At 51.5% G+C, this 18681-nt stretch overlaps 2 protein-coding genes across 5 annotated transcripts; one reads left to right on the top strand and one right to left on the bottom strand.

The window, feature by feature from the left end:
* Nucleotides 1–180: 180 nt before the first annotated feature.
* On the top strand, nt 181–3895 carry TPI1 (triosephosphate isomerase 1). Its single transcript, XM_080658971.1, has 7 exons — nt 181–731; nt 1885–2008; nt 2112–2196; nt 2271–2403; nt 2693–2778; nt 3087–3174; nt 3307–3895. The coding sequence occupies exons 1-7, from the start codon at nt 515–517 to the stop codon at nt 3423–3425; spliced, it is 852 nt and encodes a 283-aa protein (XP_080515097.1). The 5' UTR covers nt 181–514; the 3' UTR covers nt 3426–3895.
* Nucleotides 3896–4011: 116 nt separating this feature from the next.
* On the bottom strand, nt 4012–15877 carry SPSB2 (splA/ryanodine receptor domain and SOCS box containing 2). 4 transcript variants are annotated; one of them, XM_080658967.1, is made up of 4 exons: nt 6702–6869; nt 6236–6376; nt 5336–6082; nt 4012–4374 (listed from the first exon to the last, which is right to left on the bottom strand). In XM_080658967.1, exons 2-4 carry the CDS (start codon nt 6237–6239, stop codon nt 4247–4249), a joined length of 879 nt encoding a protein of 292 aa, XP_080515093.1. In that variant the 5' UTR covers nt 6240–6376; nt 6702–6869; the 3' UTR covers nt 4012–4246. The 4 variants fall into 4 exon arrangements, with proteins under 4 accessions (XP_080515093.1, XP_080515091.1, XP_080515094.1 ...); XM_080658965.1 differs by lacking the exons at nt 6236–6376; nt 6702–6869 and adding an exon at nt 15789–15877; XM_080658968.1 differs by lacking the exon at nt 6702–6869 and having other exon boundaries at nt 6342–6465.
* Nucleotides 15878–18681: the final 2804 nt, after the last annotated feature.

Genomic DNA, 18681 nt, shown 5'->3' with positions numbered 1-18681 from the left:
TTGGGCCTTGGCCATCTGGAGCAAGGAGTGGGATACTCCTGGGGGCCCTAGGGGTTCCGACGGCCTCTTTCTTAGCTGTACAGTTTCTGTGCCAATGTGGGCCGTCCCTCTCCCTCTGAACCCTGTCACTTGTCCAATAACTGGGCTAGGCTTTCCCTGCGTGGGTCAAAGGTACCCGCTGGGCAGTCAGGTATGTAGCTACTTGGATGGGCGGAGTCCCTCTTCCCAGAGTTGGGAAGCTGGCCCTCAGTGCCCAGTACCGTGGTCTAGCCATCGGGGGAGTGGTTGGACATGCCCTGGGAACCACTTCTGCCCCCCTGAGCTGTAGTCTTGACCTGAGGCGCCCCTCCTTCCCCCCAGCGCAGGGGTTCATAGGTCTCTCCTGAGGCAATTGAGCCCCAAGCCCTAGAACGTTGCTACAAGAAAGGGGGTAACGTCAGAACATCGCCACACGGGCAGCGGGCGGGGCGCGGGCGGGCGCGGGCAGGACTTGCGGGCAGGGGCCGGGCTCACCATGGCCGAGGAGGCGGAGTTCTGCTTCTCGGCGCTCTATATAAGCGGGCAGTGGCCGCGGCTGCGCCGTGATACTGACCTTCAGTGTGTCGGCTTCAGCGACATGGCGCCCTCCAGGAAGTTCTTCGTCGGGGGAAACTGGAAGATGAATGGGCGGAAGACGACACTGGCGGAACTCATCACCACTCTGAACGCCGCCAAGGTGCCAGCCGACACAGGTGAGCCTCGCCTGGATGGGGTGGAGTGGGGTGGGGAGGGGACGGCGGGCGAAGCAGCGCCCTCTCCGAGCTACCGGGAGTCCGCGTGGACCTGGGTGCAGGGCTGAGGACAGGAGCTCCCGGGATCCGGACATTGACCCCGCAGCGCCGTGGCCCCACTGCCGCAGTATCGGGGTGTGTCGAGGGGGAAATCGGGGCCATATTTAATGGTGCCCTGGGGCAGTGGGGCGGGAAAGGACTTGGTGGGTCTTCGGGAGGAAGATGGTCCTTTGGGAGGACGGGGCTGCACCGCCAGGAGCCGGGCATGGGAGCGGAGGCCAGCCCCAGCGGGCGATCGGGAGAGGCTGGCGACAGCAGAGGCGGGGGTGGCGCGAGTGGAGGCGGCGGAGTGGGCGTGCGGGCCTCCCGCTACCTGCCCCCTCGGCTCGGCTCGTGCGCCGCCGCACGTAGCCCAAGACTCCTCCCCGCGCCTGGCGTGCGGCCGAGTGCCCCCGGCGCGCTGCTTCGGCTTCCGGGGCTGCCCGCTCTGATCCTTTACCCTCGGCAGCCTTCGCAGAAGGGGCTGAGCACGGGCCAAACAGCCTGGGCCATTTATGAATGAGGAGCGATCCTACTGCTTTCTCCAGCCTGGAACCGGGGAAAGCGCGGAGTCTCCATGAGCCGGTCCGCTCCCTGCTTACCCACCCGCAGAGTGCTGTCCTCAGTCCTTCCCATCCACCTAAATCACAGAACCACGGGCCTGATCAGAAGGGGCAGCCCCTTCTGGTTTACTCCCCAGAGGCCCCAATACCAACCCCGACTTGGCCCTTTCTGCTTTTGCTAAAAATCCTTGCCTTGCCTGTGAGAGCTATTTTAGAAGGGAGGCTGCATTGGCCCCCAGAGAATGCTGAGTCTAGTTGGTGCTCAGGCCCAGAATAGCCCCAGGAAATCAGAGCCACAGCTGTTAAAAGAGCAGAGGGCAGGGCCATGGCCTCAGGGGCACCTGGGAGGCTCTAGGAATTGGAAACAGGCCCAATCTGGGATGTGGACAAAGATCATCTTGTTGGGGTGAAAAGGGAAGGAAAGCAGAACTCAGACAGTTGGTGAGGCTAGGGGTTCTAGAGCACTGGATGGAGTCTAGAGAAGGAAGACTTCCTTGTGATCTCATCCTCAGAGGTGGTTTGTGCACCCCCCACCGCCTACATTGACTTCGCCAGGCAGAAGCTAGATCCCAAGATTGCTGTGGCTGCCCAGAACTGCTACAAAGTGACTAATGGGGCTTTTACTGGAGAGATCAGGTGAGATGCAGGTGGGAGAAGGGTGTGTGGGGACCCTTCCCTCATTGAGGGGGAAGCCACAGGTGGACTCCCTGTGGAACTGTGGCTCCACCTCTTCTCACAGCCCTGGCATGATCAAAGACTGTGGAGCCACCTGGGTAGTCCTGGGACACTCGGAGAGAAGGCACGTCTTTGGGGAGTCAGATGAGGTTAGTAACTAGGAGAAGAGATAAGAGATGCCTTGTTTCAAGAGCGATGTTTCACAAAGTTTGTTCCTTAACAGCTGATTGGGCAGAAAGTGGCCCATGCCCTGGCCGAGGGACTTGGAGTGATCGCCTGCATTGGGGAGAAGCTAGATGAGAGGGAAGCTGGTATCACTGAGAAGGTCGTTTTTGAACAAACCAAGGTCATCGCAGGTATTTCTGAAGGGACCTATGAGCCTAGCCAAGTCCATGAAGGCACAGAGGGTGGGGTCAGATGCCCTGCAGCCTGACTTGATCCCCATGCTGTTACAGGAAAGGGAAGGGGAAGGTGGGAACCCTTGCTTCCTCTCCATCACTTCTGCTCCTGCCCCATGGTATTGATGCCTCTTGGAGTTTCTTAAACAGCCACTAGGGGGCAGCAGGCCACTCTCTTTATTTCCTTGCTACCAAGCTCCGTCGCTCCCTCCTATTCACCCTGCCATCTGTGATCTCTGTCCCACAGATAACGTGAAGGACTGGAACAAGGTTGTTCTGGCCTATGAGCCTGTGTGGGCCATTGGTACAGGGAAGACTGCAACACCCCAACAGGTAACCACGCCCAGGAGCCCCACCCTATCCTACCCTGCTTGGGTAGAACTGACAGCAGAGACCATCTGGGAAAACCCTTCATTTTAAAGACAGGATCCCCCAAGCCCAGAGGAGAATGATTTGCCCAAGGACATCCATTCAGGGCCGGGTGTGTGTGTGTGTGTTAAGAGCCCTGGTGTTCTAACTGGGATCTCAGGGTTTCTAGGATTCCCTGAAGCAACACTGCCTCGCCACTGGTGCCCAGGGTGTTTTTTCCCTTTGAGGGAAAGGCAGAAAGAGTCTTAACTTAGTCTGGCTTCTTGTTCTAGGCCCAGGAAGTACATGAAAAGCTCCGGGGATGGCTTAAGTCCAATGTCTCTGATGCAGTGGCTCAGTGCACCCGCATCATTTATGGAGGTGAGTGGGTGTGGCTCCAGCCTGAGGTGGGGTGGGCTGGGAACTAGACTGAGCCTTCCTTAGACATTGAGGTGGGAATGGAGTATGCCCATTCCCATCCCTGACCAGTCACCCTCACTTCTCCCTTCCCAGGTTCTGTGACTGGGGCAACCTGCAAGGAGCTGGCGAGCCAGCCTGACGTGGATGGCTTCCTCGTGGGGGGTGCATCCCTCAAGCCTGAATTCGTGGACATCATCAATGCCAAACAATAAGCCCCAAATCCATCTCCCTGCCCTTCCTGCTATGCCAAGGCTGTGACGTTCAGAAGCCCAATAACTGCCCCTCCCTCTCCCCACCCCCACACATACTTCTGATGGTATCACCTGCCCCTTGTGGCCTAATCCAAACTGTACTTCTCCTTTACCATGTACACCTGTAATGGTTGGGACTATCCCTTCTCTACTTACTATAATCATTGGAACAAAACACGTCACCAAGATGGCTTCTCCTTGGCTGAGAGGTAGAAGGTGGGGTTTGCTCGTGAGCCCCTCAGTCCCCACGGTAGGCAGGAAAGAGAAGCCATCCTCCTCTTCCATCTCATACATGAGGCCAAGGGCTGGGAAAGAGCCCTGTCCTCCCCGGAGGCTAGGGGTGCTGTTTCCTCCCTGGTGCCAATGCCTGTGTGTTGTGTATGTGAGCAGTCCCACTTGGGGGTGGGAATAAACATCTGGCATTAAGCCTTGTGGTTTTGTCCTTCATTGTACTTGTTTCCACATCACTTCTCTTTACTTTTTTGAGGCAGCCATGGGACGCTTGTGCAAAAAAAAAAAAAAAAAAAAAAGCCACAAACAGGTTTTTACAACAGCAGGTCTCATTATTTTTACTTGGGAAAAAACTGTCTTGTGTACCAGGCGCCACAGCCTTGAATAACAGCTCCTTCTCTTCACCCGCTGGGTGGCCCGGGCTGTTCAGCTCCCCAGAGCTTGGGTTGGGGCTAGGGGTCCAGCCTCACTGGTTTTAAGTAGCTGGTCAAGCCAGCAGTACCCCTGGGGAGGGGTAGCATCTATGCCCCCAAATCTGTGGTATCACAGGGTCACTGGTAGAGCAGGTAGCGCTTCATGGCAGGGGGCAAGGGCAGAGCAGATACCTGGCCCAGCCGGGTAGCCCCCAGAGCTTGGCGCACGCACAGGCGGCTCAGGTGCAGAAGGGAGTGTGGCTCCGCTGGGAGAGAGAAGGAGGGGAAGGTAAGTAGGGGTGCAGCCACCAGTTAGACATCCTCAAATTACAGGGTTCCCTTCCACTCCTGCTCCTACCTTGGTTGAGAGATCTAATGCACCCTGAAGTTCTGCATCTGCTCTCGGGGTCGAAGGCAACACACACCCCCAGTCAGAGCTGGGGGTGAAGCTCTAGCTAAGGCCCTCTAAGCAACAGGGCGAGGTGGCTCTGACAGGGGTGGAGCTGGCCCGGGCTTTGGTTCCAGAGAGGCCTTGGGAATGGGGCTGATGAGGTGAAAGGAAGGATAGCCCTCCACTAAGCAGCTCACCGTGGGTGATGGGAGGAGAGGTGCCCAGCCTCTGCTAATACAACTGCAGAGAACAGTTGAATTCCATCAGCTCTAAAGCCAGGCCCCATTGGTTCCCCAAGGAGGTCCTTCCCCTTCAGCTCCACCCCAAACCCTGCCCATACTGCTCTCCTTCCAGGTGGGGGGAGGGAGGGCCCAGTGGCTTCTTCCTGGGGTTTGACTGAGGAAGTAGGCATGTACGTGTCACAGGTCCGAGCCCAGGGAATCTAGTACACACCCTGGGTGCCTGGCACTGCCTGTCCTCTTCCTTTTGAAATTGTACACCTAGCCCAGTACCCATTTAACCCTTTGCACCTGTGCTCCAGGAGCTGATAGCTCTGGTAAAGCCCTAATCCCTGGAGGGCCTCCCTCCATTCTGGGGGCTCACCACTGAATAGCAAGTTGCATACCCAAGCCTCACCTTTACCTCTATTGCTGTTGGGAGGATTAAATGAGGTAAGAGCTGTGAAGACCCTTAGCCATTCCTGGCACTGAGTAAGGGGTAGGGAAGCAGGTTAGATGAAGGCTCCTTCCCTCCACCCTTGTAAAGGCGTTGAATTCCCAACCCAAACCACAGCCACCAGTGACAGAACACTCTCCCACACCTACCCCAGGCCTCACCTCTCCTTTTGCCCAGGTAGCTGATGCGGACCTGGCACTGGCCCCAGACAGCGCTTACTGCTGGGTAGAGGGTCCTGCCCTTCAGTCCGCGGAAGGCTGGCCCCAGGTAGGTACCCCCAATAGCGTAGCCCAGAGTTCCCTCCTCCATGTCCAGAATCACCAGCAGCCTCTCCGGCACCTCCAGCTGCTCACCCTGAGGTCCGGGTGGATATTGGGGGGCCCCGGGCCCCTTGCTCTGATGGTACAGCTTCCCCCGCCCAATGTCCCAGCCCCACGACTCGCTGTTGCTGCCCAGCAGCGCCGCGTAGTGGTCAGCCTGCAGCGGGGCGAGGGCCGTGGCCACACCCACCACGGCGTGGGTGCCCCTCTGCTCCCGCGGCCAGCTGATTTCCCAGGCGTGCAGGCCGCTCGAGTAGCCCCTCTTACCCCGGGCCCCATCAGTGCTCTGGGCCACGGGCCGCCGCTCGAAGCACAAGCCCCCCTCCTTGACCTCGATGTTCTCTGAGCAGTCCTTGGGGTTCCAACCGTGGCACCGTTGAGTTCCCAGGTCAGGAGGAGGAGCAGAGAGCAGTTCCTCCAAGCCTTTGGGACAAGAGTGGTCGGGGTACAGGGCCTGTGGGACGGGGGAGCTGCTGCTGCCCCCTGCCAGGGCCGTCTGGCCCATGGGGTGAGGAGCTGGAGGGTTCCCCGAAAGGGTCTTGCTGGGGCGTCTCTCTCCTGCAAGTTGCGCTCCGGTTCGGGATTGACCTGGAAAGGAGTTGGGAGAGAAGAGACTGTAAAGTGGGGGGACCTGGCGGGGGCTCCTCACCCATGCGCCCCATCCTTTCACCCGTTTGCCCACTGCCCCGCTCCTCCCTCTTCGTCCCCCCCAAGCTCCTCAGCCCATCGCCCAACCCTCACCCATCAGTCGCGGTCTCCCGAGACTGGCGAGTTCGCCCGCTTCGGGCCTCTCCAGGGGCCGTCCCCTTCGCCCGCCCCGTGCCCGCGTCACCCGTGGCTCCCGAACCTCGCTGGGCTCCCCAAGCCGGGAGGTCGCCGGGCCTGAGGAGGAACCCGGCGTTAAGTCACCGAGAGGCGCTGGGCGCAGAACGCCGCCGCTTCCGCCTCCAAGCACCGCCCCCAGGCTTTGCCCCGCCCAAGTCCCCGCCCCACGGGCGCCCTCGCGGGGCGGGGGACGGGGGTGTCATCCCGTCGCTGCCCCAGGTCGCGCCCCGCCTCGAGGCCCCGCCCCCGTGGGAGGCCCGCCAGGGCCGTTAATCTCTTGCATCGCTTTGGGGTCTCTGGGGGTCTGTCCACCTGGGCAACCAACTCCTGAGCCTTAGGTACGAGGGGCATGGGGTCAAGGGGGTTCTTCCATTGTGCTGACCTCTATTTCCATGGTCCTGGACTCGGGGTCATCGTTTCTGGGCAGGTCTCTTTCTGATTCAGTTGTGAGTCAGCCCGTTCTAAGCCTGAGGTTCTGAACCCTGTGTTTCCGGCTCTGAGCGGTAGGTGTCATAGGGCTCCATGCTGTTCTAGTCCATCCATTCCTAAACTGTAGGTCTCATTGGGAGAGTGTAGGGTTAAGATCTTGGTTGTGAATGAAGCTATGCCACTAATTAGCTGTGCGATGTGAGAAACATCCGTCTGTTGCCTCCCTATGCGCCCTGACCCGGGATGGAACCCACAACCTAGGTTGTGCCCTGACTGGGAATCTAACCAGCAACTTTTTTGTGTACCAGTTGAGTATCCAACAAATTGAGCCACCTGGCCAGGGCAAAATTTTATAATATACTAGAGGCCCAGTGCACGGATTCGTGCAACGGTGGGGTACCTCAGCCTGGCCTGCACCCTCTCACAATCCGGGACCCCTTGGGGGATGTTCAACTGCGAGTTTGGCCGGATCCCCCGGGAATGTAGGGTTTAAACAGGCAGTCGGACATTGCCCGAGGGATGTAGTAGTGCACAAAGCAGCAGGCGGCTGGGGAGGAGCCTGAGCCTGGGCCAGGCACCGCACCACTCCCGTTCATCCTGGCCCTGCTGCCGCTCGGTAGCACTGCTGTGGAGACAGGAGAGGCTCACGCAGCCACAGCTGCGCTTTACAGTCCTGAGCCCAGCGTCTGCTGCCGCTGTGGGAGCTCACTGACCACCAGGGGGCAGCTCCTGCATTGAGCATCTTCTCCCTGGTGGTCAGTGTTCGTCATAGTGACCAGTCGACCTGTTGTTCAGTCGTTCAGTTGTTTGGTTGCTTAGGCATATATATATATATATATTAATTAAAGAGAAAAAAAGCATATTAATAAGAAAGATGTAAACCTGAATGTATATATATATATATATATATATATAAAGAGAAAAAAAGCATATTAATAAGAAAGATGTAAACCTGAACACTTGTCATCCACTCAACCTGGATATTCTTGCCAGTGTGACAATAAAAATAATGACTGTGGATAGTGCAGGACCTGTGTGATAACCAAGTGGATGAAGCGAGCCTAAACCACAGCCAACTCCAATTCAGCTTGAGAAGTAGCTGATTGTTTAAAACATGGTATTCTGCCCTAACCGGTTTGGCTCAGTGGATAGAGCGTCAGCCTGCGGACTCAAGGGTCCCAGGTTCGATTCCGGTCAAGGGCATGTACCTTGGTTGCAGGCACATCCCCAGTAGGGAATGTGCAGGAGGCAGCTGATCGATGTTTCTCTCTCATCGATGTTTCTAACTCTCTACCCCTCTCCCTTCCTCTCTGTAAAAAATCAATAAAATATATATAAAAAATAAAAAAATAAAAAAATAAAACATGGTATTTGCCAATTGTTGCCACTGAATCTTGAACTGCTCAAACATTTATTGATAATAGCTCAAATATTCCATAATGCTACAAGCAATATTAACTTTTTATTTTTTATTGATATGTAACACATGTAAAGTCCACTAATTGTAAATTGCTCAATGAATTTTTACATATTTATATGTTACTAGAGGCCCTGTGCACAAAATTCGTGCATGGGGGTGTGTGTCCCTCAGCCCAGCCTGCATCCTCTCCAATCTGGGACCCCTCGAGGAATGTCCAACTGCCCTCTCACAATCCAGGACTGCTGGCTCCCAACCACTTGCCTGCCTCTGCCTGATTGCCCCTAACTCAGCCATGGGCAAACTATGGCCCGCGGGCCGGATCCGGCCTGTTCAGTTGTTCTATCTGGCCCTCGGAGCTGAAAGAGCAGAGGGTTCTCTTGCTCTCCTCTCCGCTCCTTTACTTTGAATTTATATTAGTTCACACAAACACTCCATCCATGCTTTTGTTCCGGCCCTCCAGTCCAGTTTAAGAACCCATTATGGCCCTCGAGTCAAAAAGTTTGCCCACCCCTGCCCTAACCGCTTCTGCCTGCCAGCCTGATCACCCCCTAACCACTCCCCTGCCAGCCTGATTGATGCCTAACTGCTCCCCTGCAGGCCTGGTCACCCCTAACTGCCCTCCCCTGCAGGCCTGGTCACCCCTAACTGCCCTCCCCTGCAGGCCTGGTCACCCCTAACTGCCCTCCCCTGCAGGCCTGGTCCCCCCAAAATGCTCTCCCCTGCAGGCCTGGGTCCCTCCCAACTGCCTTTCCCTGCAGGCCTGGTTGCCCCCAACTTCCCTCCTCTGCTGGCTTGGTCACCCCTAACTGCCCTCCCCTGCAGGCTTGATCGCTCCCAACTGCCCTCCCTTGCAGGCCTGGTTCCTCCCAACTGCCCTCCCCTGCTGGCCATCTTGTGGCAGCCATCTTGTGTGTTGGAGTGAGGGTCAATCTGCATATTACTCTTTTATTAGATAGGATAGAGGCCTGGTGCACAGGTGGGGCCAGCTGGTTTGTCCCGGATCAGGGTGGGGGTTCCCTTGGGGCATGGGGCGGCCTGGGCGAGGAGCCTGTGGTGGTTTGCAGGCCGGCCACGCCCCCTGGCGACCCAAGCGGAGGCCCTGGTATCAGGGGTTTATTTATCTTCTACAATTGAAACTTTGTAGCCTGGAGCAGAGCCAAGCCTTCTGCTTGCTCCGTGAGGGCAGCCATTTCTATTGGGATTTATGTATCTTCTATAATTGAAACTTTGTAGCCTTAAGCAGAGGCCTGGGCCGGCCAGGGTGTGTGGAAAGCTTGGCTTCCTCCATCACCGGGGTCAACCCTAGCCTCCTGCTCTTTCCAGCTCCATGGCTGTCGCCATTCTGTTTGGGTTTATGTAACTTCTATCATTGAAACTTTGTAGCCTTGAGTGGAGGCCTGGGCCGACAAGGGCAGGCAGAAAGCTTGGCTTCCTCCATTGCTGGGGAAACCCAAGCCTCCCTCCTGCTCTCTGTGGCCATAGCCATCTTAGTTGGGTTTATTTGTATATTCGCTCCTGGTGGGCGTGGCTGGTGGGTGTAGCGGAGTGATGGTTAATTTGCATATTACTTTTATTAGATAGGATGTGACCACCATTTCCAGCCTCAAGATCAAGTGTATCTCCAGCCAGTAGGCTCCTTTCTTGCCCTTTCCCTAACACTCCATCCCTAAAGGTCCCTACTAATTGACCTCTATCAGTATAGATTAGCTTTGCCTTCTCTTCAATGAAACCATAAAGTATGTATTCTTTTGTATCTGGCTTATTATTCTCAATATTATGTCTGTGAGTCATCCATGTTACATGAAACAGTAGCTCCTTATGTTCAGTGTTTTACAGTATTCCATTGTATGTATGTACTACAATGTATCTATTCTACTCTTGATGGGCATTTGAATTATTTCCAGTTTTTAGCTAGTATAGAGAAAGCTATGTACAATACTGTACAAGTCTTCTGGTGGACCTACTCATTTTATTGGTTGTGAGTGAAGCTATGCCACTAATTAGCTGTGCAATGTGTGAAACATCGATCTCTCTTTATGAGCACACTCATGAATTCTGTATTCTTATGTGCAGAATTGCTGGTTTATAAAAATTTACAATGTATAGATTTAGCCACATGTAATTTTTTCAGGTTTCTCTCCATAGAGCACTTTTATTCAGAAATAAGTCATTTAGGTATTTGGCAGTATGGAACACTTCAACATATCCTTGTAGATTTGAACTGGTCTTTTCTTCCTGTTCATCATATCTTTGTCTTTTGGGGATTTTATCAGTTCCTCAAGCTTTTTTTTTTTCCATTTTAAACAAGAAATTTATTTAAACAACAAGACTCTTGACTTGAAGGAAAAAAATATCTAGGATTCTTTTTTTTTTTTTTTGTAGAGTAATTTATCCCTATTTAAGGACAGATTACCCTACATGTAACAGCTACATACAAAACAGTTATAAAATTGTCCTTGATTTTACAATGATAAATGAAAAACATTAAAATTCTCCAATCAAACAAGGTATTTAAGGATTTTTATGTTGTTGTCTTTGTTTTGTTTTGTTTTGTTTTGTTTTTGTTAAACAGTGAGAGCAAAATAACTTACTGGAATATAAAGATAAGAGCTGAGTGAACATGCCAAAATGGAGAAAGGGGGTGTTTTCACAGAACCAGGTTTTCCCTCCACCCATCTCCATTTGATGTCAATCAAAACATACCATTGGCCATTTATTTTTTTTATTTTTTTAAAATGCAAATGCTTGTGCACATACCTCAGTTACTTTTTAAAAAAATATATTTTATTGATTTTTTACAGAGAGGAAGGGAGAGGGATAGAGAGTTAGAGACATCAATGAGAGAGAAACATCAATCAGCTGCCTCCTGCACACCCCCTACTGGGGATGTGCCCGCAACCAAGGTACATGCCCTTGACCAGAATCGAACCTGGGACCTTTCAGTCCTCAGGCTGACGCTCTATCCACTGAGCCAAACCGGTTCGGGCTACCTCAGTTACTTTATGTACAATAAAGGGACGGGGAAGGGGAAAATGAAAGAATAGAGACAACTATATGTAGCAGTCAGATGTGTTGAAACCAAATTGCAGTTTTATAATTGAGAATGTCTTCTTGGTCTGGAGAACAGAGTTCTGGAGTAAAGTAGCAGGTTCCCTTTTCAGTAGACACCTCTGGTCTGCTGCTAGAACACATCAATTGTATTTTTATCCTCCATTTCCCACCGTGCAGGTGTTCTCTTTCTTTTTTTTTAGAGAGAGTGGAAGGAGGAGGAGAGACAGAGAGAGAAACATTGATGTGAGAGAGACACATCGATTGGTTGCCCCTACATGTGGCCCTGGCACATGCCCAACCAGGGCCAGGGATCAAGCCTGCAATAGAGGTACGCGCCCTTGACCAGAACTGATCCGGGACCCTTCAGCCCCTGGGCCAACGCTCTATCCATTGAGCCATACCCGCTAGGGCAGGTGTGTCTGTTTCATTGAATCAAATCGAAATCTGATCTGCTTCATTGACAAACCCTGTCCTTCACAATAGGTTTTCATTAGTTTACTAAGTGGTGTATGCCCCTTAATCTTAAACTGCACCACAGAACCATCCTTCCCTACCACCTCCAAAATAATATGATCACTGTTCTCAGTCTTAACTCCTTCCTTGGGTTTTTCGTTGGTCACGGCCAGTGCTGGAGTCTCCTCAGCTACCACTGCACCAAAGAGGTATCAGGTCCGCACCAAAGGCGCACACAAGCAGCACCAGAAGCAGCAACGGTGGAGAAGGGAGAGGGCGCGTGCACGCTATGCCAGGTCCTCAAGGTTTTCATTAGTGTTTCTCTGTGGCTCTCAATAAACTCTTCAAGCCTGGCCAGTGTTGCTCAGTGGTTGAGCGTCAACCTATGAACCAGGAGGTCATGGTTCAATTCCTGGTCAGGGCACATGCCCGGATTGCATGCAGGAGGCAGCCAATCAATGATTCTCTCTCAGCATTGATGTTTCTGTCTCTCTCTCACTCTCCCTTCCTCTCTGAAATAATTTTTTTTTTTAAAGAAGAAGCTCTTCTATTTCTTCCACAAGCCACCACTATCCACTTGCTAGGCCACAATGAAACAGCGAGCTTCATTCCTTTGTTAATAAAATATCCTTAACATCCTAAACACATTCTTCCCAACATGCATGGACTGTTTTAGGCTTGATTGTTCCCTGTCTGTGTAATATGAAGGATGCAACTGGCAATACTGAAGCACTTCCAGCTCTTCCAGCTTATTACCATATTAAGGTAAGCAGTCATGGCTCTGAGGAGGAATCTCAGCCTCACGATGTGGCTTTGAAGCAGTGAATCAAGCTTAGATCAGCAGAGTGAAGGCTGGGGTGATGTACGGAGGAAGACTTCGATGTCTTTATGAGCACACTCATAAAGTATGTGGTACCTTGGCATGGTACTGCTGTCTGCTGTCTGCAATCAGCAACACTAAAGCCAAGGCCTTTCTCTTTGAGGTCCAGGTCTACTTCTAAAACCAACTCAGGAAAAGTGCTGCAGTCCCTGGACTTTGCATTTGATTTCTACGGTACAAGCAAAAATATTTTGTCTTCTTTTACGGTACTGGGATCTGAATCCCTGTAGAACATATTGGGCTTTATTAAATACAGAGCTACACTGCCACCATGAGAGATGGAGGGAGGGGTGGTCACAAGGGCATTAGCTACCTTCAAACCAGGGCCCTGTATATCTCGTTTGGAAACAAAAGCAGCTGGGCATTTTCCTCCTAGAAGATACCAGGTTCATTATATTCTGGAAGATAGCCCTTTGGCCAGTAATTCTTTTCAATAGCTCTGGGTGGATTTTGCTGCCTGTTCCTCCACAGATACAGCCTCACCAACAGTTTGCACGTTTTTGAGGTTAAAGTGGTTTCTAAAACTCTTATGCCATCTGTGGCTGGTTGGGAAATCCTTCCACCCAAAGGCTGTCTCCTTTGGCAGGAGGTTTGAACCGTGACTTGAGACCAAGAGCTTTCTTCCTCCTCCCCCCCCCCCGCTTTTTTTTTTTTTTTTTTGGCCACATACTGCCATTGTTAGTAATAGATTTCTGGTTCATTTTTTTCCAGGCATAAATTTAGTGCTCTTTCAGTCTTCATTAAAGAGTTATCAGGGGACCCTTTCCCCTTCTCCACGTGGGAGTCTGTACGTGTTCTTCAATAAATTTCCATCTTTGCTATACAAAAAAAAAAGTCATCACATGAACTTTGCTGTCACTGGAGTAGTTATAGAACTTGATGACCTGGCTTCACAAGTTTGTTTAATTTTGATTGCATGTGTGGATTTCTTGAGGTCGTATTTATGTGCCACATGGAGATGGGCACACCAGCGCTCCGTCAGTAAGCTCTTTTTTTCCAGCATGGGAAGGGATTGCTGTAAATGTGGTTGGAATGCCTTCAGATGGTACTGTTATACGCAGAAAAACTAGAATCTTGTTTTCAAAACAAAACACTAGAATCACAGTCAGCTTCACAAGATACACACACTGAAAGGCCCAGAACTGGTGCCACGAGAACACAGTCTAGCCCACCATCCCACCCTCCCGAGGAACGGCGGCGGGCGACCTTCTACCCTATTTAATGAGTACTGTTGAGTTCACATTAAATGTCTGTGATGAAACACCACACATCTCATTTAAACCTCACAACAAAGATATCCCAATTTTTACAGATTCGTCAACCGAGACTTGGAAAGGTTAAACGACAAGCCATTCTGCAAAACGCAAGGGCGGTAACTAGCTGGCGACTGCAGAAAAAGTCAGCCGCGCCCGAAGCTGCGCAAGCCAGTTAGGTAACCGCGCGGGCGGGGCGCTGACTCCGGAGGGGCGGGCGGTCACGTGGGCGGGCTGCGGCCCGAGAGGCTCGTGCGCCCCCCAGCGGCCGCGGCCGATGCTGGGGCCTCCTCTCCACCCGCTTCTCCCACCGGCCACGATGGAGCCGGGAGCCCCTACCCTAGGGCTCTGCCCTGGACTGCCGCTTCCGCCCGGCCAACCTCCTTCCGGCGCCGGCGTTCGCGTCTGGAAGCTTCTGTCCTGGAACAAAGGCCCCAGGGCGGAAGCGAGGCCTCGGAGCAGGCGGAGGACGGGCAGCTGTAGCCACGGGCCTGCGGAGAGGAGTGGAAGGGACTAGTGCTTCCTACACTTAAAGGGCTCCTTTCCTCCATCCTTTTCTTTGCTTCCCCATCTCCCTCTGCTTTCAGCTCTGCCTAGGGACCCTCCGCGGGAGAGGACCTTTTTTCACCCTGGAGGAGGGAGGCTGCAAGTAGGGACACAGGTTGGGTTAGAAACGGCGGTACAAAGAGCACACCACTGCCAACAACCAATGCCTCTGCCACGCCCACCTAAATCAGCCAGCCAGTCATCAAGAGTCTTACTTGACAAATCTAACACCCTTTTGTTTCTCCTTGCTAATATATATATATATATATATTGATTTCAGAGGGGAAGGGAGAGGGAGAGAGAGATAGAAACAGCAATAATGAAAGAGAATCAGTGACCAGCTGCCTCCTGCACGCCCCACATTGGGGATTGAGCCTGCAACCACTTGAGCCCTGACTGGGAATCTAACCCTGACCTCCTGTTTCATAGGTAGGCATTCAACCACTGAGCCAGCCAGCTGGACTATCCTTGCTAATTTTTAAAATACTGCTTCAGCTTTTTTTTAGTTTTCCTTTCACCTAAAGGAAACCTTCCTTTAAGACATCTACTTCTTTCTAGTGAATCCTAACTGGGGATGTCTCCCTGGTTTGTCCTTTGTTCACTCCTCATCAGTGATTCTCAAAGTGGAGGGAGGAAGTAAGCGTATTTAATCTGTAAGGGCAAATCCAAATTGAGGGGATGGTACCTTTGATTACTTTTATAATCCTCACTGAGGATATGTTTTTATTGATTTTAGAGAGAAAGGAAGGGAGAGAGAATGAGAAACATCGATCGCTTGCCTCCTATACTCCATATGACCCGGATCAAACCGGAAACCTAGCCCTAGCCGATTTGGCTCAGTGGCTAGAGCACCCACCTGTGGACTGAAGTGTCCTGGGTTTGATTCTGGTCAAGGGCACATGCCCACACTGCAGCTTGATCCCCAGTGCTGACCAATGATTCTCTCTCATCATTGATGTTTCTATCTCCCTCTTCCTTCCTCTCTGAAATCAATAAAAATCTATACTAATAAAAGGGTAATATGCTAATTAGGGCAGATGTCTTCAGGATATCCATCTGGACACCCATCAGGACAAAGCCACTGTGCTGTGAGGCCCAGGACTCAGGCCTCGCAGCCGCTGCGGCTGGCAGTGGCAGCAGCAGCAAGCTGATGGGAGCAGCACCTTCCCCTGATCAGCCGGGTTGCCTCTCACAGAGGGAAGCCAGACTGTAGCTTAGGCCCACTCCCTAAGCTGCAGTCTGACCTTCTTTTTTAATATATATATATATATATATAAAACAAACACAAATCTGAAATCTAGGTATGAGCCCTGACCTGGAATGTTTTGGTTAATGGGATAACACTTCAACCAACTGAGTCACCCGGCCAGGGTACCTTTGATTACTTTTAGAAAGCACATTTAATATTCATTCAGCAAATATTTATTGAGCACTTACCATGTGGCATGCACTGTGCCAGGCAGTAGAATGCAGTGTGAAACTCAGGTCTATTGGAGTTAGAAAAGCCAACATAGAAATACATGATGACATCTAGAAGGGAATAAATTTGATTCACAAATTCATATACATACTAGAAGCCCGTTGCACGAAGATTCGTGCAATAGGCCTTCCTTCCCCTGGCTGCTGGCACCGGTTTTCCTCCAGCACCAGGGACCCAGGCCTTTGCTCCAGCCGCAGCAGAGAAGCCAAGCCTCTTCAGTCTTCAGTCTTCACTTCACGCCTGAGTATGCAAATTAACCTTCCATCTTTGTTGGGTTAATTTGCATACTCACTCCTGATTGGCTAGTGGGTGTCACAGAAGTACGGTCAATCTGTCAATTTGCACATTTCTCTTTTATTCAGGGGTCCTCAAACTACCACATGCGGCCCGCCGAGGACATTTATCTGGCCCACCGGGTGCCGCTGCCTGTCCTGCTTAGCAGCCGACTCGTCCCGGGCTCGCAGTGCGCATAGGAATTTGTTCATAGTTTTTTTTTAAACTATAGTCTGGCCCTCCAACGGTCTGAGGGACAGTGAACTGGCCCCCTGTTTAAAAAGTTTGAGGACCGCCGAAACCGGTTTGGCTCAGTGGATAGAGCATCAGCCTGCGGACTGAAGGGTCCCGGGTTCGATTCCGGTCAAGGGCATGTGCCTTGGTTGCGGCCACATCCCCAGTGGGGGGTGTGCAGGAGGCAGCTGATCGATGTTTCTCTCTCATCGATGTTTCTAGCTCTCTATCCCTCTCCCTTCCTCTCTGTGAAGTATCAATAAAATATATTAAAAAAAAAAAAAGTTTGAGGACCCCTGGTGTAGATAAAGACAAATTGTGTTGACTGCTATCAAGGAAAAGCATGAAACTGTAAGAGGGGATTCTGTTTGGACTGATACCAGGAAAGGCCTGGGGAGGTCCTGGTTAATCTGAGATCTGCAGGATGAGCAGGAGTTAGCTGAGTTACACACAGAAGAGTGTAAGTGAAAGCCCTGAAAAGGGAGGGAGCTTGGTGGTAGAAGGAACCGAAAGGTGGGCTGTGTGGCCCTCGTGTGGCTCAAGTCCAATGGCAAAGGTCATTAAAGACCTTGCCGGGCTTTGCCTATAGGCCATGGTGATGAGTAGCTGTTTTATCCTAAGAGCAATAGGAAAGCCTGAGGGGGTTAACATATAGGGTTCTCTTAACAATTGAAAAAGCTCACTATGGCTGCTCATGGAAGACAGTTGAATGAGAGAAAAGTAGAATCAGGAAGACTACTCAGGAGGCTACTGTAGTAGTTCCAGGGAGTGGTGACAGTAGTTTGGGCCAGAGAGGTGTGTCACAAGAAGGAGAGAAGTAGATGGATTCAAGATACATTTGGAGGTAGAACAGATCACACTTGGTGGTAGATTCAATGGGGGCCAGTGGGGAAAGGTGTCACTGAGGAAGAAAAATGACAAGGATGACCCAGGTTTCTGGTTTGAACATCTGAATGGTAATATAGGAAATGCTGGAAAAAAGCAGGTAGGGGAAAAGATACAGAATTTGTTTTTAGATATGTTAAGTTTGAGATGTCTGTGAGTCTTAGAAGCAGAAAAGTAGGTTAGCTGAATAAGCCTTGGACTGAGATGTTTTATTGATTTCAGAGAGGAAGGGAGAGCGAGAGAGAGATAGAAACATCAATGATGAGATAGAGTCATTGATTGATCCCACAACCCGAGCATGTGCCCCAACCAAGAATTGAACAGTGACCTCCTGGTTCATAGGTTGATGCTCAAGCACTGAGCCAAGCCGGCTGGCTGGCTGGTAGTTCAGTTTCTTCTGAGGTCTCTGTCCTTCGCTTGCAGGTGGCTACCATCTTGTGTCCTCACAGTCTTTTTCTTCATGCACGTACACCATGTCCAGATTTCTCCTTCTTATACTGATACCAGTCAGATTGGATTTGGGCCCACTTGATCAGCCTAATTTTAACTTAATCATCTTTTTAAAGGCCCACTCTCCAAAAACAGTCATTCTGAGGTATTCCAGGTGGGGGTTAGAGCTTCAACATATGGATTTGGGGAGGACCCAATTCAGTCCATAATAATTTTACTATTATCTAAGCTCTTTAAGTTATTTACCTCTATTTTATCTGTATGGTCATGTATGGAAATACCATATTATGAATTGCTAGCTTGAAATCAGCCATGATAGTAATATTTACACCAGAGAAATAAGCAAATACTAAAAATTAGGGCTTTTGTTCTCCCTGGAGAGAGCCTGTTGTTAAACATTTACTAATACATCCCAGCTATTGATGTTATTTAGTCTTCAGAGTATAGTTTGAATGTGAAAAATGGGAAACGTGTACACACATACCTCTTGTTGAAGTGCTGCAAACTATGGCTGGTAGAGAAGCAAAGAAAGTAACAGGTGTTATCAAGATGTTTTCCATTGAGACACAGAAATGCTAACCAAATGGTATTAAAACATTTATTATCCTATCTAATAAAGAGGGAATATGCTAATTGACCATCACTCCATCACAAAGATGGCTGCACCCACAGCTGAGGCCAAATTCCCTTAAGGAGCCTTCATAAGCAATCAGCAGGGACCTGAAGCTAGCCCTCCCCCACCCCCGTGGGGCTTGAGAGGGGACCTCAGGCCTCGCCCCCCACCCTGGTGTCAGGCTGGGGGACCTCAGGCCGCAACTCCCGCCCCAGTGCCAGGGCCAGGGGACCTCAGGCCACGCCCCCCACCTGGCAGGGCTTGACTGGGGACCTCAAGGTGCGCTTCCTGTCCTGGTGCTGGGCTAGGGGACTTCAGGCTGCTCCCCCTGCCCCAGCGCAGGCTGGGGGACCTCAGACCGCACCCCCTGCCCAGCAGGGCTGGACAGGGGATCT

Source organism: Plecotus auritus (assembly GCF_963455305.1).
Source record: "Plecotus auritus genome assembly, chromosome: 3".
Taxonomy (NCBI): domain Eukaryota; kingdom Metazoa; phylum Chordata; class Mammalia; order Chiroptera; family Vespertilionidae; genus Plecotus; species Plecotus auritus.
The sequence above is the reverse complement of the archived record's forward strand: the minus strand, read 5'-3'. Positions and strand labels throughout refer to the sequence as shown.